This window comes from Melitaea cinxia, chromosome 20, assembly GCF_905220565.1.
Source record: "Melitaea cinxia chromosome 20, ilMelCinx1.1, whole genome shotgun sequence".
Lineage (NCBI taxonomy): Eukaryota > Metazoa > Arthropoda > Insecta > Lepidoptera > Nymphalidae > Melitaea > Melitaea cinxia.
In genome coordinates, this window is record NC_059413.1 from 4655825 (window position 1) to 4678419 (window position 22595).

The 22595-nt window shown below is 36.4% G+C and overlaps 1 protein-coding gene across 1 annotated transcript; it reads right to left on the reverse strand.

Moving 5' to 3' along the window:
- On the reverse strand, positions 1–22309 carry LOC123663395 (vacuole membrane protein 1). Its single transcript, XM_045598082.1, has 9 exons — positions 22176–22309; positions 21418–21659; positions 6373–6470; positions 4857–4970; positions 3780–3879; positions 3291–3472; positions 2838–3038; positions 492–716; positions 1–265 (listed from the first exon to the last, which is right to left on the reverse strand). Exons 2-9 carry the CDS (start codon positions 21613–21615, stop codon positions 1–3), a joined length of 1383 nt encoding a protein of 460 aa, XP_045454038.1. The 5' UTR covers positions 21616–21659; positions 22176–22309.
- Between the last annotated feature and the right edge of the window lie 286 nt (positions 22310–22595).

The following is a 22595-nucleotide window of genomic DNA, read 5'->3' on the forward strand; positions in this document are numbered from 1 at the left end:
CTATTCCCTTTTCTTGCCCTTTTTCTTACTAATTCGTTTACTGTAGTTTTGGGCTAACGCATTTATTATTGACACCACGAAGTACAGAACCATGGCGAGTACGAATTTCTCTAAAAGACTAGACAGGATAGAACCCCGGTTCTCAGGTACGGATGACGAGTCGTTTTTATGTAAACGTGCTTTTTGGTTTCGTAGGAATTCCAGTAATGGCGCCTCTAGTTTAGGACCAATGTATGGTATCCTTTCCACCCATGAGAGCGCTTGCCTGAAAAAAAAAACTTAAATAATTTCGGAATTAAGTGCAACTTAGGAGCAAGGCTGTAGCTACAGTTTGAAAAAATAATAATAAATAAATATCCTTAAAATAGACAAAAAATCGTTTGTACCTAAAACAATTAATGCTTGTGTTATAACGGCAAGAACAATAAACGACCATAATAACAACCATAATTCTCATAAAAAATATTTTAATGTACTTATATGTAACTTACCCAACGAGTGTTTCATTAAAGGCTACAATGACAAACATTTTCTGTATGTGCATTTTAATGACTGCCTTGCCCAAGACCGTCGCTCCGAAGAAAGTCCAGAAAGGTACGAGAAAATGTCCACAAGTCAAGCCCGCCAGGTCAAATAATGGGTTTGGTATAGACGCACACGCCAGTATACCAGCGAAACCCACTCTCTGCACTAATTTCTGCACCATTATTTTTGCTCTGAAAGAATTTTATCATTAATTTATTAAGCGTATTAACATTTTATACTATGGATGGATAGATTAGGCTCTAGCCATTCTTTAGTCTATATGGCGTAGATCAGCCATACTTAACCTTTTTTTTTATAGGGGCCACAAACACGTTTCAGTCATGGTGACGCGGGCCGCAAGCAAAAACTATTTAGGTTTTAATTAAAACGTAATTACAAGAACATGATATAGTAACTTTATTAATGAAAAAATAAGTTTTGACAAAGATATATAGATTTTTACGTATTTTAATGCGATTTTTGTATTTGTGAACACTTTTTAAAACTTTTTCAAGATCTGGCTTGGCGCTACATGCTATCTTTACGACATATTCCAGATGAGAATCTGTAAGTGTTTGTTTCTATAAACGTTCTTTGTGTATTTGATTTTTGAAAAAGACGATTCGCACACATACGTGCATCCAAAAAATATAAATAGGATTGGGCACCGGTTTTTATACTTTTGGGGAACAATACCCCCCCCCTCTGTTTTTTCCTTTCTTCTTTAAGCAAAATTAAAAAACATTTTGGATCGCCTCACATTTTTGATCCGAACGCCCGTTTTCTAATGGGCGCAAAATTTAAGTTAGTTGACAATAAATTGGTAACTTCAGGTGGGCCAACAACAGTTTTGTACGCAGTTTGAGTATAGCGAGCGTAGATAATAGCCCAAAAAAAAAAAACTAACTTAACTATGAATCACTCAATAATATAATTGATGTTTGTTCGTAAAATAGAAAATGGACTTCAATTCGTATCGACAAGTACTATAACGTTATTAGTCGAAAAAAATGTCTGATAAATACGCATTATTAGGGTTAACTCATAGTTCTTCTCTGATCTTGATCAAATTTAATGGTACACACCACAAGCACTAGCTGTTTATTAAAAAAAATAATCATTCAAATCTGTACATTCAGTTAAAAGTTATGAAGTAACAAATTTGCAAAAAAAAAGGCATACAGTCGAATTCTAACGACTGACGACGCGTTGGCGCAACGGTTACAGCACTGGTTTGTGGCTGTTGCGCTGGGGGTTGCGGGTTCGATCCTCGCACATCACAAACATTTTATTAGACATACAGATGTTTGCCGTGGTCTGGGTGTTTGTGCAGTCCTCGTGGGTCTCCCCACCGCGCCTCGGAGAGCACGTTAAGCCGTCGGTCATGGTTGCTATCATGTACACCTGATGGAAATCGATACTCTTAATAGGGAATATATCCGCCAACCTGCATTGGAACAGTGTGGTGGATTCAGTTTTGATCCTTCTTCTACACGGCGAAAGAGGCCTATGCCCAGCAGTGGAGTATACCGGGCTGAAGCGAAGCAGGCGAATTCTAGGCATACACACACACACACATGCACACACACACACGCGCATGCACACACACACACGCACACGCACCCACACACACGCATTCACACGCGCGCACACACACACACACGCGCACGCACACAAACACACGCACACGCACACGCACACGCACACACTCACACACACACACGAACACGCAAACACACACACACACAAACACACACACGCACACGCAAACACACACACACGCACACGCAAACACACACACACGCACACGCAAACACACACACGCACACACACGCACACACACGCAAACACACGCACACACACGCACACACACGCACACACCAACAAACGCGCACACACCCAGACACGCGCACACACGCACACACGCACACTCACGCACACACTCACGCTCACGCACACACTCACATTCACGCACACACTCACACTTACGCACACACACTCACGCACACACTCACACTCACGCACACACACTCACGCACACACTCACACTCACGCACACACTCACACTCACGTACACACTCACACTCACGCACACACTCACACTCACGCACACACTCACACTCACGCATACACTCACACTCACGCACACACTCACATTCACGCACACACGCACACGCGCACACTCGATGTGCATTTGTCTTATAACTCTTTATTAAAGTCAACCTTTGTGAAATTGTTGTAATATGTTGCTTATTATTGAATTAAACATTTTATTAGTTTATTTACTACAGTAGATTAAAAAAATCCCCCACCTGCCAGTCCTGGAGTCATCCTTCTCAGTCAGCTCGGCCACCGCCCCTCCCGATAGGCGCGCCGCCCTCGCCATGAAGTAGGGGGGTAGCTCGCCTAGGGCGGTGCCCACCCCCCACATCATGGACTCTATCCGCACCTTCGACATTATGTTCCATATCGACACTGTGAAGTTTGGGTCTATCACTTCCGGGCAGATAATACTGTGAAATATAAATATAATAATATAAATATAATATATTATAGATAATGAGACTCAGGTATCAATTCAAGGGTTTTGCTTAACCATCTTGGATCTTCTGCCCATTCTTAGATTTATTAGGTCATCTTAGACCTACTAAGTAAGATTTTTAGAACGAAAATTTAAAAGATCAACTCTCACAAATATTTCTAGATTTTTTTAGGTGTTCCTAGACCTCAAGTTTTTTAGAACTAGAATTTAAAAACTAACTCACTCATTAGGGTACGGAGGAGAGGGGAAATTCAACCCCCCACACTCATAGGCTGCTAGTGTGACCCGGGCTATGTGTGGTCCGAGATATAGAAGGAATGTGTGCAGACCGGTCCCGAGCCCTACTGAACTACACACCCCTAAGATCACCCACCATCCCCACCAAGCCAGAGTTAGTACAGCCTCCTGGAATTTATCATAGTTTTATATAGACAGATAGAATATTCCTTACAAAAGATTTACATAAGTAATTTAAAATACAAATATTAATGAACAAAGGCAGTCTTATTGAGAAGCAGCATTCTCTTCCAAACAAATTGGGATAGAAGAAAATTGATTCAGCCTTTAATATCCCACTTCTGGGTATGGGCCTTCTGGGTAGGTTACAAACATTTCTGATGAGTGGGGATCGAGCTGGTGATCGCTTATTATCACTTTCATATTTATTTTTGATGAAGGATTTTTTTATAAGTATGGCAGCACTGATACATACCTGTACATACGGTTGGTGAGGCCCACTCACATAGTATGATACCACCGTACCGGACACTAAAGACACTATCGCTAATGCTAGTAATTTATAAGCTAATAACCTGCAATTAGAAATGAATAATTAAATTAAAATTATGACAATATAGGTGATCAATCAAAAATAAACATTGTTTTAAAACAGAGTCTAGAATAAAGCCATTTGTTAACAATTCTGCGGATCCATTATGTTAAGAATTGAGTTTGGCTAAGATATTTCAGTAGAACTGTTGTTTGTATTGTCAATCTATTTCAATTAAAATTAATTTATCAATAAAAAAAATAAAAATTTGGTCAGGATGGATTTCATAACAGTTATGAGACAATTAGAACTGTAAATAGTACAGTTTGGAATAAAACTATAAAATGTCATTTTTATTTAAGAAAATACTAGATTTTGGTTTCATCACAATGAGATGACAGTATTGCCATATAAAACCGTCGTTTTATCTATATAATAATATGTGAAGCAAAAATGTTGTACCCCTTTTTACGAAAATTACGCGGACGGAGGAGTATGAAATTTCGCACATTTATAATTTATATAGAGGAGTGCAGAATGTTAATATATTTTTTTTAAATATGCATAAAAAATAAATCAAATCAATAAAAAAAAAATTACACACAATACCATGTATTTGACATACATACGCATATATACTCTTTTGTTAATGTCCAAACGTAATTTATTAATTGTAGTCGAATTTCGACCACTGGGCGACTACTAGTTAATTAAAATACACGTAATGTAGGTAATTAATTACATATACGAGTATTTTCTCTCGACAAAATATACCTCATACACTTTGTTGTCACATGTTATCACATAGGATTCTCTTAGTGAGAGAATTCTTAAAATCCCTCTAATAGTTTTTGAACTTAACCATTTCAAACAGAAAATAATATCTTTACTATTTATAATGTTAGTACAGATATACATAGAAGTATTAATATATGTTTTACATATGAAATAAACAATTAAATAAATGTATGTATAATCTAATTAATAGTTATACGATAACATCGTTTCATTTAAACTCACCTCCGTAACCCTGTGTTGCATAATATTAAGAGTTCGCGGAAAAAGTACTCAATTGTTGTAAACGGTCTCCGCCATAGCACGAGACTGTCTGTATCCATTGGTACTAATTTTGTTCTGTAAAAAATATTATAAATATTTACATAGTTACGCTTAAGTTCGATTTTAGATTTTAACAATTTGATGACACGTTTGCGCTGCGGTTACATCATTTGGCTATTGAATTGACGGTCACGGATTCGATCCACGCCCATCGCAAATATTGGTATACATTTGTCATACAGCCGTTTGCTGTGTTTTGGGTGTTTGGTCTTGTCATCTTGTGTGTCGTCTGTTTCCGGACCCACCGACACAGAAGCAAATCTTAGTGAGGGCCATTGACTGTTAGGCATATTTATTTATTTATTTGTATAAAATATAATATTACGGTCAAGTATAAGTTACAACTTGTCCTTAGAATTTAATAACTTGAAACATTTAGTCAATACTTTAGACGTTTCTAGTGGTCGTTTCTGGTTTTATATACGCGCTTATATATTTTTTTTTCATACCGCGGTTCTTATATCAAAAACCGATTCTTAAGGATTAAATTCAAAAAATCAAAGCATGACTACTTTTATAGATATTTACGAATCCTTACAACGAACGGCGATTAATTTTTAATTACTATAAACAATTTTCCAATATTATTTTCATAAAATTAATGGCTAACAGATACACAACTAATACTTAAAAATATTATCTCTTATTAATTTGACCTAGATCATGGTCTGTTAAGTTCCCCTACACGAAAAAGGTCAATTACCCTTTGTTGCAATCAAATAGAAATAATTTATACTTTTGTTACATCCTTTCTATAATAGCACATTATTTTTATATTTTGTTCAAAATTGACTAATAGTCAACTAATATAGTTATAACTAATAATGACGACACGTTGGCGCAGCGGTCACAGCACTGGCTGTTGCGCTGGCGGTCGCGGGTTCGATCCCCACTCACTACAAACATTTGTATTGGCCATATATAGATGTTTGTCGTGGTCTGGGCGTTTGTGCTCGTGTATTGTGTGTGTTTCCGGACCGGCACAGGAGAAAATCCTACTGGAGGCCGTTGGGTGTGAAGCGTTTATTAATTATTTATTTATTTACTTGTCAAAATGTTGTCAATAATATTGACTGGCCCTTTGGCACAGATAGCAGTGGTCGTGCTCTCTGCTCCATGGTTGTGGAGTCGATTCCCGCGCCGAGTCTAGGTGTAATAAATATTTATTTATAAATGATTAAAAATCGCCTAACTTAGGAATAGAGGACCGTGTGTATTAAAAATATGAATTTACTAACATCATTAAAATATATAGAAATGAAATCAGTAGTAATCTAACGCGGAAGTCGTTTTGCCACGTAATTTGGACTTCGATCCATATAAAAAATGTATCTACATATTTTTATGCATATAAAAAAAACAACACCAACGTGCCAGTAATATCAACCAAGACATATAGTAAGTAAATAATACTAACTTGACTTCTTTCGGGAGTGTGTTAACTCCGTTGCGCGTGCGCTCCTCAGTCTCTACTTGCACTGCCGCCGCCAGCTTGTAGTACCCGAGACGGGCGAGCTAAGGAATAATCACTTCATTATAATTATTATTTTAATTTACATTGGAAAATTACTTTTAATGAGGTTTTATACTTTTAATGCGACATAATTTATTTTGTTTACATTTCCTTACAATTATATATATGTATAAAGTACAATTTTAAAAATGGAAACAACTTTTATTTAAATATAAAAACAAGATCCATTTTTAATTTTATTTTATTTTATAACTTAATTAACTAACAAACCAAACCATTTTTATTAAATGTATCGTATAGTCAGCTGGTATTTTTTATCTAAGCAACTGAACGCTAACTTCAAACCGAAAAATTACGATTATTATTATAGAAATTCACTAAAACTTACAAGTTTAATAGTAGAAATATAATATTAAAAAATTTACGTTGGTTTTTACTTTACTAAACAAATGTTGCTTAGAATTTTTTTTTTCTTTAAAAGCGTCAATAAATTCAAAAAATTAGTTTAAAAATATTAAAGTAACTTAAATAAATATTACAAAAATAGTACATAACTATCTACATACTTAAATTATACATGCAACTATGCGAGTGCATCGGTGCGATTATGACTCGATAAAAATTATAACAATAGCTTTTAATAGCATGCATTGTTTAAAACAGTGGTTCTTATACTATTAGTGCTGAGGAACCACATTACAAAATGTCTGTTTTGCTAAGGGACACAAACTGTTTAAGGGTTATATCCAGAATTCTTGTTATTTACTGTAACTATAAAGAATTCTGATGGTGGTAACTGACGATATCTGCCTTTGCTATTGTAATTAGAACTTCACCATTGAAATTTATCAAACGAAAACAAAGAATGAAACAGAGCAGATAAACGAGCCTAGTAAAGTTCAATCGTTCATTCTACGACCCGTTTTCAGAGACCACTTCGGGTGCTCCCCGACACCACCAGTTGGCCACGGACCAGCTGTCAAGAACCATTGGTTTAACGCATTAATTATAGTACAATGATTTAAAAAAATATATCTTATTATAAAAATAATTTTATCAAAAGAGGAAAAATATTTTTTTATTAAAACTAAACCTATAAACCGATAACATACAACGTTATCTAAATGTTGGGTAAGTCTAACGTTTATATTTAAAAAAAAAAAACAGTTCAAATAATCTGTCAACTCAAACACTGCGGGATAATGAAATTTAACAGATATTCTCTTAAAATAGAAAAGTCAAACGACCTAAATTAATACTTTATGCATTTAGCCAAAGCTCTTTATATGTAAAAACCATGCTAAAACAAAAACGTATAACATTACCCTAAAAGATAAAAAAAAGACTGAAAAAATTAAATTGCACACACTCACAAACTATTCAAATTATGCACACGCACACAGCGACACGATCTTTTATCGTTTTAATATACTACAATTAGGTAATTAAATCGCGCTAACACACTAACATTATGCAGTTATTTTTACTCTCGGTTGTAAAACACATTCTTATTAAAAGTTTAAAACGCGAACTGTGACATCACACGAATACAAAAAATAATTTCACTTTCAACAGACAGTGCGCTCTCTCTCGATTGCAATTTCACTCTCATATGCTTGGAGGTCGCTCACTGTTAAGAGACGTTCTAGACGGGCATTGCGACGTCGCAACGATCTTAAAGGAACGTCGCGACGCGTCGTCGCCACAGTGACGATTAAGGCTCGATCCTCGTTACAGCGTGCAGCGTTGATCTCAGTTCGTTCTCGATCCAATATCAATCCGATAACTATATTTTACCGGATCGAGATCGGACCAAGAACGAACTCAGATCAACACTGTAATACGGATCAAGCCTTAGCTTGCCCACCTCTACGACAGTCCTACTATAAGTATTATATGTACGAAATTTTATGATGGTAGATAAATAATGAACGAGTACGTTCACGTAAAACCACTCATTTTATAGTAATAAAACTGGTTACATGATATCTTGAGATTCAGAGTGACCATAAGCCAGATTTTATCCATATCATTGTCTGCAAGATAATCGTTCTATTCTAGTGGTGCACTGTTTACATCTCTTCAGTCCGATGTGCGTGTAATGCAGCACCGAAGCGCCTTACATGTTTATATGTATGTAGGAAAAATGTTGGAAAACGTTGCGGCACCGCGTCGGAACTGCAGCGAACCGTATATAACTATATAATAACTCTTAGCACATGGATGGTACCGGTGCCGTCTACTCTAGACGAACACTTCCGTATATCATTTTTAAATTGAATAACACTGTGAGGGACAGAAGAAAAATTTATTTTGAACTATTTTTAGGTCTTAAAATACCCACACTCTTGAACGTATTCTAGAACGCTTTAAATAAAAATCTAACAAAAGATTTTTTTATTATTATTATTTTAACAGTAACAAGAGATGTATACAAATATTATTCAGTAGTTTTATTGTTGTTGGAAGACCTTTTTTAAATAAATTCTTTCATAATTATTGCAGTAAATTACCGCAACTTTTAAATTATTATATTCATTAATTTTAATACATCTGTTTTAAAAGATTAAAGAAAAAAAAATCGCTATGTTTTGTCTAATTAGAATCGAGATACTTTTGCGAAATTAATTGCGCACAGTGATACACTGTTTAATATTAATCTGTTGTCTTGTCTTAGCTGCATAGACAAGGTTGTTCGAATGATGTCTTAGTGCCAAAAGTAGATTTATTATAAGAATAACAAGGACGTCTTTGTCAATATTAAGAATAAGAGATAATTTTTAAAGTTGTAATCTTCATTATGCCACACTTCGACCTAAACACAACATTTGAAAAACAGAAGTACAAACATGGGACAAAATAATTTGTTTTAGGAATTTTAACTTACATTATATGTATTTATACTTAGTTTGAAACGAATTAAATTAGTTCGAGTACTTAGTACAAATACGTGAAAATTAAAAATAATTAATTTGGAAGATGACCTTTTGATAAAATTAATTATCGCCTGTAAAAAAACGTATGATAAGCAAGTACGAATAACAACTGGTTGGAAGAAGTGGAAGTAAACGTTTGAATAAGTCCTAGTACATTATTTCCGCTTAGTCACTTTGTTACACAGTCTACTAAGGAACAAAGAAGTATGAAACTTCCTTTGTAAAAATGAATTGAGGTATTATTTTATTACTAAACTTTTACTGGCTTTTCCTAGCTCTTTGAATTTAAAATTAATAGTTTTAAATATGCACTGTTGATTCTATTAAATATTAACTTCACACAACGAGTTAACATAAGGTGTATATAAGCTAGCTAGCTATTATAATTGTATGTATGTATCCGACCGAATTTCGGCCATGGCGACCACTTCGACCCCTTACAGGGCTAGGCGCTGGTGCGCACGGAGATGGCTTATATAGCCGATTTTTGCAGTAAACTCCCTTGCACAAAGTGGGCAAGTGAGCTTACCGCTCTCATAGTTAAAGTGAATGGCGGCGAGTGGACGGTCCCTGAGCTCATCGCGCTTGGCGTCGAGGTCAGCTAGTCGCTGCTCCTCAAATTCACCAGTACGCTCCCTCACGATCTCGCGCCATTCCGGTCGCTGTGCTGCCAAACTCTCCCATCGAGAGGGCTCTATATTGCATCTTTTCATGTGACGTTTCAGAACATCTTTGTATCTGAGGAGTTGTCCACCATGCTTTCGCTGGCCTTCCTCCAGCTCAGAGTAAAAGATGCGCTTCGCCACTCTCTCCTCCGACATCCGTGATACATGACCGCACCACCGAAGTTGGCGACGCATCAAATATGCCTCAATGCCACCAACATTGGCCCGTCTTAGAACTTCGGTATTACGTACCCGATCGGACCATCTGATCTTCATGATGGTGCGCAGGCATTTAAGGTGGAATCGATCGAGAGTGCGTATATGACGACGATACACACACCAGGTCTCGGAAGAGTAGAGAAGGTTTGGCAGCACGATCGACATATAAACCGAGATCTTAGTAGCCAGCTTAAGGTCATGCGAGCAGAAGACCTTGGAACACAGCTTTCCAAATGTTGCAGCTGCAGCACTTATCCTGCTGTTGATCTCGGCATCAAGGTCACAATTAGCTGTTATAGTGTTCCCCAGATAACGAAATTTATCGACCTGTTTCAGCACATCCTCACCAAGCTTAATGGTCAGTGTCTCCCGACCATGGATGTCTAGAGACATTACTTCCGTCTTTTTAACGTTGATCTTTAGGCCGAATTTGCAACATGCTTGGTGGAAAGCGGACATCAGCTGTTGCAGGCCGTCTGGGGATTCTGCCAAAAAGCACAGGTCATCGGCGTACATGATCTCTGTGATCAATGCATAAGAGACTTTGGTGCGCGCCTTAAGTCTAGCTAAGTTGAAAAGACTGCCATCAGTGCGAAAGCGAATGCGAACTCCTTCAGAAACAGCTTGTAGGATCTCCTTGACTACTACTGCAAAGTATAGGGCGAACAGTGTGGGTGCTAGGACACACCCTTGCTTTACCCCACAAGTAACGGGAAAAAAGTCGGACTGTTCGCCATCTACGGAGACGCAGCACTGCATATTGTCATGCAGGAGTCGCAGAAGTCTCACAAACTTCTCTGTGCATCCTAGCTTTCCCAGTACTATCCAGAGGGCTTCGCGAGGCACACTGTCGAATGCTTTCTCCAAGTCAACAAAGCAGAGATACAGCTGACGTCCCTGTTCTCTGCTTTTCTCCTGAAGTTGACGCACCGAGAAAATAGCTTCACATGTGCCTCGGTTAGGTCGGAAGCTAAACTGGGTTTCAGGCAGGATCCTTTCTGATAAGTCCCTTAGGCGGTTCAATAGAACTCTGGCAAAGACCTTCCCAGGAGCAGATAATGTTGAAATACCGCGATATGAACTACAGTCAGAACGATCGCCCCGGTTCTTGTAAAGGGCACTAATACGAGACAATTTGAAATCGTCTGGGACTCGCTCCTCCGCCCACATTCGGACAAACAGTTTCCAAAGAGACGTGTGCAAATCCTTACCGCCGTACTTCAACAGCTCGCTTGGTATATGGTCAATGCCAGCTGCCCGCTTATTTTTCTGCTGTCTGATGGCGGTGACAACCTCGTCGAACGTCAGTGGCTCATCTAGCTCGATAGATAAAGGGAGTTGAGGCATTAAGCTGATGTTTCGCAGATCCGCTGATCGATCCACGTTGAACAGAGTGTTAAAGTGTTCAGCCCAGCGTTTTAATACTTCCTCCTTGCTAGTGAGGAGGTGTGAACTGTCTAAAGACCTCAGAGGTACTTTTGCTCGGCAGGAAATACCAAGCAGCTTTCGCAATTCGCAGTAAAACTCCCGAAGCTGATTAGTGTCAGCAAGCCACTGCATTTGACAAGCTTTGTCACGCCACCACTTATCTTTTATCTGACGAGACAGCTTGCGCAATTCTTGGTCACTCGCTTTGACCGCCGCAATGTTTCCGCCTCTTCTACTGTGCTGTCGCAAGAGTTCCCGATGTTTGTCGAGTGCTGCCCGGAGAGCCTCATTGTTGTCATCGAACCAGTCTTCACTACGCCGGTCTTTGGTGCCCAATGTAGCTAACGCGGTTTCCATAATATGACTAGACATAGCTCCCCAAGCAGCACTGACATCATCCGTCTCATTAGCAGGCAACAGATTTCCCAATAAGGCTTCGGCATATTGTTTTCTAGCCTCGCAGCACTTTAGCCTATCCACGTTTAAACACACAGGCTTTTTCTCTATGGATCTACGAGGCCGGCGGAGGCGGAGTCTTAGCTTGGTGACAATGAGTCGATGGTCAGTCCAACAGTGCGCACCTCTCATAACACGGGTGACTTGTACTTGACTGATATCTCGTTGCCGTATGATGGCGTAGTCTATCAAATGCCAGTGTTTAGACCGCGGGTGCATCCAGGTTGTCTTGTGCTTAGCGGCAAGCCGAAACATAGTGTTCGATATCGCAAGGTCGTATTGAGCACATAGACTGAGCAGCAACTGACCATTGCTGTTCATGTTGCCGACTCCATGTCTGCCCAGAACTCCAGGCCAAGCCTCATAGTCTCGGCCAACTCTGGCATTGAAATCGCCTAGCAGCAATATCTGCTCTTCGCTGTTGATGTTGTTAAGGCATTGAGATAATTCCTCATAGAATTTGTCCTTGATGTCATCAGACTTGTCCAGCGTTGGTGCATAAACACTGATGACATTAAGGTAGTTGTCCGAGTCCAGGTGAAGGCGCAGCGTGGTAACGCGGTCCGTGATGTGCACAGGACATTCATGAAGTCGCTTTGTTAATTGAGTTTTGATGGCAAATCCTACCCCAGACCTACGAGGTTCAGATGAAGGGGTACCCTTCCAGAAGAAAGTGTAACCGCCTCCAACCTCCACCAGCTCTCCTTCATCAGCGAGATGTGTTTCGCTGAGTGCAGCCACATCGACATTATAACGAAGAAGTTCACGAGCTACTATAGCGGTTTTGCGTTCGGGGCAGGCGTTGCCATCTCGGTCAATGAGCGTTCTTACATTCCACGCGCCAAATATCATGGTAGGCGGTTTCATGATTGTTTTACTCTTTCTGTTACGTCGACCACGAATTAGATTGATGCAGTGGCAGCCGCGGTTACTACCACTTTCCGGGTTGGGACGAGCCTTTTTTTAGGGCACCTTTTCTAGCCCCCTCCTCGGCTGAGCGAGGAGAGCAGTGCCTCCCTAAATAGGGCTGCTCTGTCACCCCAGGTGCTGCCGAGTTCGCATTGTCGTCCCATACTTGCAATGCGAAGGCGACCAGGACGTGTATTCACGCCCCTGGGGCCGCCTATGTGTAGGTATCAGACAAAGCCCGGCTCGCATCCCGCCGGACCTCTCTACCTCAACCCATCGCCATAGGACTTAGCGTACACGGAGTCCATGAATCGGAAGCAGTCAACTGCGCAGGATATATTAAGGTGCGCGAGCGTTCGCGCATACGCAGGCGCACACACTCGTCCTCCCCCTCCCTAATTCAGTGGAACGGTGAACCGATACGACTGTGGAAGAGGTCGGATGATGTGTCTGGCCGACGGTAACTATACGCCCTCTGCCGTCGCCCTAGGCCATCCACCTTGCCTTGCTGAATCGCCGAGTGTACCAAACCCCTTCGCAATATCTACATTGGGTTGCCACCCTCGCCGAAGCAGACTTTCAGTGGGGATACTACTTCTCGACGGGAGGGGGCCAGAGACAGTAGCAGCTCGGGAAGCCGGGGTCGCATACCCGTATACCACAATACAACTTTCGACAGAAGTTGCAGTGGTACCCCTGACTATTTATATTTACCTGACTAATTATAATTAATGTAATAAATAAATACTAACTGAACCGGCAACCTTCGTACTAATATATATTTGTTTCACGGATATTTTTTTTCATGCTACTTTTTTAATTTCCTTTTTTACAGACCTTATTCTGGGGAGAACGATTACAGAAAAAAAAAAGAATAATCGTAATTATAGGTAGACTGGTTATTTACGCGGTAAACTAATTTTTTAACTTTTTTTTATATTTTGATTTTGGGACTTTTTACAGCTGGGCCAAAATGTTAGTCGTATGATGCCCCAATCACAATCGACAATTCAACAATATATTCTATTCTTCTTTTTTATTTTAATTCAATACTTAAAGTATATTGGCTGCTACCGACAAACTTTTTAATTTAAATATTAAAAAAAACCTTACACATGCGATACAGACTTATTATAAAAAAGTAAAAAAAAAAATACGAATAAAAAAAAATTAAAAAGTAATATACATACATATAATGTCTACTTAACATTGTACACACATAAATATTTTAAAGATTCATGGTAGGTATAAGCCAATTAAATCAAACTTAGTAATCAGTAAATAGTTTAGGAATATCTTCTTGGGTTATAATTTTATATCACTAGTCTTTTCATGATTTTTTTATATATATAAAAATATTCAAAAAAAATTTTTTTTAGCTCATTTGATCTCTGGGTCTTACGAGCTTAAAAATCATAGACTGTAACGTCGTTTTATAAACTTTAAAAGAATTACAAAAAGCACTAGTTAGTGTAATTATTAAGCTATGTGTGATAACATTGTCTTGCTCTTCAGACAAAGTTAATGACACATTAATTATTTACAACAGCTGACGATAAAGTGGCGATCGGCCAAGTTAAACTCGTCTCACATACCTTCTGAAGATACATTGATAATATTCAGGACATATTTAGTATAAACGCATGCAGGGTAAAGCTAGTTAAAGGATAAATTACTGGAGTGATTTCATTTTTAAAAAAATCTCTCGCCAGTAAAATTCCTACTATCAGTGATTGTGCGACTGACACTGCCTATATTCAAATGGGATAAAACGGAACAGCCAAAATCGTGTAAATCAATTATAAGTTATAACCTTTAGAACCTATTTTTGTAAGCTATCAGTCATATCTGGCAGATAAGTTACTGACTGTGTAAGCTAGTGCCTGTTATATCTCGACTAATACTTCTTTGGGATTCAGATTTCGAATGGAAATATGTTACAAATAAAGTCGTTTGATAAATAAAAAGAAACTTATATTATAAAGTTTTGTCTATAGGATACCGTTATCCGTCAGATAGATAGACTGGCAACCGTTGTAACAGGCCCTTTTAATAAAATTATAATGTTACTTCAATATTATTAATGGAAAATCAAACGTGTTAAATACACAATAAAGTCGATATTAGAACTGGGCGAATCAATAATTTACAAAAATAATCTAGGTTACAAAGAAGTGGCGTGATCGTCGCGTGGCGCGTACGCAGTCTAAGTGACCTGCAGCCAATACGTTGTTTGTTTTCTTTTGTTCTTACTTCTAAATGTATGAACTGTTTCTATATTAAAAAACGATTTGTCATACGAGTCGGTGAATTTTAACTGACTTCAAAAAAGGAGGTTCACAATACATTGTCCTTGTCATGTGGTTCCATTTAAATTTAATAGAGATTTGACGAGTACTTTTTGAATTATACACGATAATGCGTATTTATTGTGTACTCTATGATGTAAATTTGTCGTTTTTTTTTGTTTGAGCACAGATACAGAGATTAAGATGTCATGTTCGAAATAGATAAGTTCATGCGTAAAGCGAGTACCTTTTTAATATAAAGACCGGGCTATAAATGTTTCAATAATTAATTCTTAATTTAAAATTTAAATTTTGATAACATCATATTGCTTTTGGAATTATCAAAATGACTCACTTTTCGCATCAGGACAGGTAAAAGATTAAACGACGATTATTGGGTGTTAATTTGCTTATCTAAATATACTACCGACCTCCACATTTCTTTACGCGATAAGTAATAACCAACATATCATATACTAAAACCTTCTCCGAAACACGCTGCATCTTATGGTATGAGTATTATTTCGATCGCTTCAGCAGTTTCCGCAGTTTATCCGAACGAAAAAACCGCTTCTTCATTTAGTAGTATAGATTTTTATGTACATAATTAAATAAATCTTATATATATATAAACTACTATGAGTAAACAATATTTTATATACTTATTAGTTTTATGTATATAAGTATAAGCAAATTACACTGAGGCAGGGCACAGCAGGAATTCCCTGCTCAAAATATGGAGCAGCCCGACTGGGGAAGTACCTCGACCTTACGATCACAGCTAAATAACGATGCTTTCAAACAGTATTGTGTTCCTGTTGGTGAGTAAGGTGACCAGAGCTCCTGGGGGGAGGGATTGGGGATTGGGTCGGCAACGCACTTGCGATGCTTCTGGTGTTGCAGGCGTCTATAAGCTACGGTAATCGCTTACCATCAGGAGAGCCGTACGCTTGTTTGCCGACCTAGTGATATAAAAAAAAAAACACTAAACACACATTTAAATTATTATTATTTAAAAGGTTAAATTATTAAAATGCATGTTCACGAGAATAAACTATAAAAAGTGCATCACGGTATATGAGCACAGATGCATATTAGCTGTTCATTGTGAAGCAAATCGCGTATCTTTCCTCGTAACTCATAGATACATTTATTTACTATCAACTATGTAATATATACGCTAAAACTGGTGAAAAATGGTGGAAAAATTATTTTTGTTTTCAAAGTCTATTAAATAAATAAGATTATAAAACATAAATGAGACTAAATTGAGTAGTAGCCAATTTGACCAGTATCGTTACAATATTGTTAACACTACAGCGTACAGTTTACGATAAACGACGTAATTAGTGATATTATATGAACTTCATGAAAATATTTTAAAAATCACAAAACACATGTACATTTAAATTACCAGATGAGATATAAAATTATAATATGTATCTCAGGTTCTAAGCGGCGTATTAAGATCAAACATGCACCAACGAAAACCGAATGAAATTACTGACAGTATTTTTTGAGTGATTTGCGGACAAATTTACAGACAGACAGATAAAAATTCTAAGTAATATTTACATACAACCTTTTTTTTGTAAATATTTTCTATGTACAGACATGAACCAGTTACAACTTTTAGTTCGGTCAATATAGACTTTATTTATTTATTTAAAAGAACAAAAATTCCCACAGAGCCAAATATTGGTGGAACGCTGGTGTCTACCAAACAAATAATGTTTTAAAAACCCCCATCGATCCTACGTGTGCTACTGTGAAAGCGAAAATCTTTTTATGTCGTGATAATTGTAATAATAAGAAACGACAAACCCATGAACACTTTCTAATAGGATTTTTATTTCTGTTTAACTTTCTCTACAACTAGTTCCAATCCTAAACCGTAAAAACTAAAAATAAAAGAAATTCTTAACTGCTAATGAAAGTACTCTCATCGTTAGATGTACGAGTACATTTGTATGCAATTCACTTGCTCTCTTCCCCCATGTAGGAGAACGATCAGAACTTAATCCACCTCACTGCTCCAATGCGGGTTGGCGGATATATTCCCTACTATGAGTAACGATCGCTATCAGGTGTACACGATAACAACCGGGACCGACGGCTTAACGTTAAAGAGTATAGCCATCCCCTCTCTTCCCGTGGGTGTCGTTAGAGGCGATAACAGTTTCACTACCACCTTGGAACTTATAAAGCCGGCCGATGGCGGGATAACCACCCAACTGCTGGCTTTGAAATACACAGGCCGAAGACGGGCAGCAGCGTCTTCGGTGCCTCAAAGCCAGCCCTGCGGTCATTAACCCGCCTGCTTAGCGTGGTGACTATGGGAAAAACACATAAGTTCGCGCTATAGTGTCTGGCGCAAACTTGGGGAGGCCATGTCCAGCAGTGGACAGCGATAGACTAAAGTGATTTTTTTTTAATTCTACTATAGTTACAAGATATTTCTATTCGCATATATTAATCTTCAAGTTGCAGTTTATTAATAGAGGAGAAACAGGTCCTACTGAGCAATTCTACAACCCATTGTCAAAGTCTATTTTTATCGTTATCTGTCAAATAGCGTTATCGACAACTGGTGAAACAGGCTCCGAGTCTATTGTATTGTATTTTAAAATGCACCGCCAATTTCCTTCGTGATAATCATCGTCGGTATTAAAATTGTTATGCATTTTATTTTATAGGTATTTAATAACCCATGACTACAGTTTACACGATAGGTACGGGTTAGATAACAAGACTGTAACATTTTTTTAAGTATAACTTCTTTACGCACCCTTGACTTGAAGAGTAAGCTGGTGAATGCGTGACGAGAGCGTTACGAAAAGTGTATTCGGGCGAATCGAACGGAAGTTGAGAGGGGTATTTATGCTCCATCTAGGAGCTGGAGAAGTTTTACTTCAGTCGTGTGGTCTAAAGCACACTCGTTTTTTATTTTGCTACAAGTGTAATACTTAACAAACTACATTTCCGTTCGCATCCGCGTGGATTACGCGATTTTAGTTGTTCCGTTTTCTTCCGTTAAACATAGCCTATGTCGCTCGCTGTTAACGAAGCACTCGCCCAGTGAAAGAATTGTTAAAATCTTCCCAGTAGTTTTTGAGTATATCCATTGCAAATATTAAAAAACACACATCTTTCTTCTTTATAACATATTTGCCTTAAAATCAAAAAGACTGTTTTGAATTCAAGATAAATGTTTAATGTGTATTGTTCTATATTTAAAATAAATTATTAGTAACTATTGCAGCTCTTATTTTCCTCTTACTCTTACAGTATATTGCCTAAAATTTATTAGTAAAGAAACGTCCAAACATTTTTTTAATGGAAATTTTATCTATTACATCCTCAGTAAAGCATATTTAAAACGCTTCTTTATTCAATTACTAGCTACATTATTAAGACCAGTGTGCCTAGTTGTGTCATATTATTAATATTTCTTTTATAGATAAGGCATTGGTCTAATTGTCTGCAAGACATCACTATCTGTTACTTATAACAAGTACAAAGGGATCTTAATCCCTCTGTACTTTGTTAAGTTTGAACATTTTAATTGCACACTTTGAAAGTGTACAATAAAGTATTTAATTAAAAAATACATCATATACAAAAATGTTATATTTCATAACACCGAGGGAAAATTTATCATTTAATGATGTTTCTTGAAACATAGTTTACCAAGCATTGTTCAAACATTGCTTACCATTTCATGTTAAACAAACGTAACTTGTAAACAACACAAAGTACTCTTGATTACATTCAAAGATAAGTTATTTTCGAAAATAATCATTACTTACTATTACGATATATGTATATTTCTTAGTCTTTTCTACTATAAAAATGTATATTAATAATAGTATGGAGGTATAGAATCTCTTTGAATTATAGGATTCAGAAATGAAGAAAGAATGATTTATTTATTATGTAGTACTGTTTATATAAAGCCACAAGAACTTTCGATTTTATAAAACATTAATTGAAAAATAATATCAGCCGCTTTGTATGTTAAGATTGTTGTTTATAAAAAACGTTATTTAAGGTCTCTCGCACCACTATTGAGGGCCTCTTTCAACTCTCAGCCTTTTCATAAAGTTTATCACACACAAGTTATTGACTTAGATCAAGTGAAAAAGGAACTTAGGCCTTTATACCTCAACTAATAAACTACTGTTCGATTGACAAGTCTCAAATAGAATATGAGACTGATAAGGCGGAGTTTAAAAGTTAAAAAGAAAATTGTATCATACACATTTATCTTGTAAACACTATTATGTCAGATAGTTGTGTCAGCAACTGATGAAAAAGCATTTTGAATTTTACTGATTTAAACTATTTGATAATTATTTGCATATTTAGTATGTTAAAGATGATTCAGTTAAAATTTAATGTTTCAAGTGATATAGATCTACATAAGTTGAAAATATATTTTTTATAAGCAGATTTATGTGAATATGTGTTTGTGCTTTTATCTATACAGGGTTACTTGTAAAACACCAGCATCCTTGCAGGACAAGATAGCTAACATCATAAGTAACAACATTTGTTCTACGACTTTTCATAATTTGTTAGATTTTACTTTCATACAAAAAAATATATTAATTTAATTTTCCGTTTGAATGTTATAAACTCTACGCGCATCCCAAATATTAGGTAAACAGTTGCTACTTGCGGGTGTGAATGTGAGGGGAGAAGGAAGGGCCGCTAGCGCCCTTGAACTTGAACTATTTCGCTAGCCGAAGCAGTCGGCGCGGCGACTTTGATGCGCCCGCGTCATATGATTTTGTGTGCTACTCGTATTTATTTTACTCGTATCGATCGATGTATTGTATCTGTACTAAAATAATTTTATAACCATGGCGTACTGCTATTCTAATGTCGAATACACGGAAATGGTGAGGATGATTATTATCAAATTAAAACGAATTCGGAAGTGTTAGTGAACAGCTGATTTTTAGGTGTGGTGTGTGTGTTGATTGTGATGGTGACTATTTTGAACGCTATGTGCGCGGTGTAGAGGTAATAGAAATTTAGTTTGTAAATGTAATTTTATTGTCAATTATTTTTTATTTTTTAATTAATGTAAATACGCTGATTCCACTTTTTTAATTCGCCTGCATTAAACAATGAAAAGTGAATAATACCCAGCTACCAATATTTAATATTAGTTTGGTTTAATTAAACTTTAGTAAACGTTAAAGACTAATAATTAGCTAAGTTACTAATTTTCACATATTTTGGATGTTCAGAATTCAGATAGCTAATCTACATACACATTTACCTAAGTCACTGCGACATACATACTGTGATACTGCCTACAAACCCACCAAGCAATTTATATTATTAATTTATTTATTTTATTAACTAGAATTATCGGGCAGAGAAAGTGTTATTTATTATTATTATTAGCAGTGCAAAAGCGCGCGAGCGTCGCGTCGTCCTTTCGATAATGAATGAATCAATGAAACATAGACTTACAAATGTTAGGACCGTACAATAAAAGCTTAAAAAATCATTTTTAATTAATGTATTGAGTTACGTCAAAAGTCGTAGAACAAATGTTGTTGTACATAATGTTAGCTATCTTCTCCTACAAGGATGCTGGTGTTTTACAAATAACCCTGTATAATTAATCGTGGAAAATGTATATAGCTTTTGTTTAGGTATATGTTACATAATAAATTATATGATCTTGTACCAGTACTGGATTGCATCATTGTACTATTGATTTAATTAATAAGGTGTAAGTTTTTAAGTTTTCGTGGTCACTTACACACACACATTTATTTTAATTAACTGACTCCTCACCACGAAATCTGCAGTGTTGCAAATGTATCGGAAATCTTAAAATAATAATCTATGTAAGTCGCATTGAAGTACAAGCAATAAGAAGAATCTAATCACAATGTTTTACTGATAATAAATAAGTATTTCATCATTTTTATAGTACATAAAGAAATCCAGAACCGGTCCAAACTAGCTAATAATGCACTAAAATTAAAAATCATTGCTCAAAAACACTGGCTAACAAAGTAAAAGTAACACACAACACAAAGACACTTGCAAACAGCTTTATACCAGCTCATTTTTGTTCCCCGTAGTCCGTTGACCTCTCTTTCTGCATTCCGCCCTCAGTTGTTCCTTATTCATAGACCCCAGTACTTCAGGGCTTAAATTTTGACGAGTCTTGCCATTATCATTTATAGAGTTTTGCCGGGGTATAGCTAACGATGTAGCCTGGTTTCGTGCACGTCGCGTGCCAGCTAATTTTGTCATTATTCTGAACTGTCCCTTAACTACACAGCACTATTTGCATGATTCTTCATGTCAAAGGAATTATAAAATTTTATTAATGTTTGTTCTCCTATTCATGTTGATATGAATTGATAAACGTAATATAAATATAATAAAAAATAAAAATAAATATACTTATATATTTAAATAAATAAGCATCTTGTAATGTATTTAAAAGCTATTTCAGCTTAATATGATGGACAGGATAAAATTAAAATTATTCTCCATATTATGTCTTTAAGATTTTGTAACAATTTTTGTGTTGCTAAGTGTTTCGTGACATCGATTTTCTGCTATTTTTAATTTACGTATTGCATTAGTTACTGGATTATCGATTTTATCACTGACCATAATAGTGTTATGTACATGGAATATTACTTGTATAGGCTGAGTTTATAGGCATATACACAATAAGAAGCCACTGCAGCCTCTAATGTAACAAGCTTAATTTAAATCATCAGAAATCATTCGGGACAGTCAGCAGAAATTGATGCAATTTCTAACCTAACAAAAATAAAAGTAGAAACGCAAATAATACTCACATCCAAAACAAATCCTGTTACAGAAGTTAAAAATAGAATATAATAAGTAATTACTTTTTTACTTTATATTTTAAAAACGCAAATTATTTTATTTTTTCGGAAAAAAACATACACTCCCTTCGAATACTTAACATGAACTAAAATTTTGTGGCCATAATGAAAAAAAAACTCAAAAAAATACAATTAGACATTTAAATTTACACCATTCAAATTTCAAACATTCTATATTTACCAGAAAGATTTTTATTTAAATACAATATTTTACAATTACCCTTCGATTCTTGAATTTAAAATTATAAGCAGTTTTAAAATAAATTAAAAATAAAATTACATTACACCCTTATAATGGGAGTTTTTTGAATTTATACGTTTGTGTATTTATATTTATGGCAATAATGTTCTATTTAACTGACGTGTAAT

Bases quoted from the DNA above. Each gene is read 5' to 3' on its own strand.
- LOC123663395 (XM_045598082.1), bottom strand. From the start codon at position 21,615: ATGACAAAATTAGCTGGCACGCGACGTGCACGAAACCAGGCTACATCG. The intron at 6,471-21,417 runs GTATAAAGCTGT...ATTATTCCTTAG, and splicing joins CGGGGAACAAAAATGAGCTG to CTCGCCCGTCTCGGGTACTA. The intron at 4,971-6,372 runs GTTAGTATTATT...TATTTTTTACAG, and splicing joins ACACTCCCGAAAGAAGTCAA to AACAAAATTAGTACCAATGG.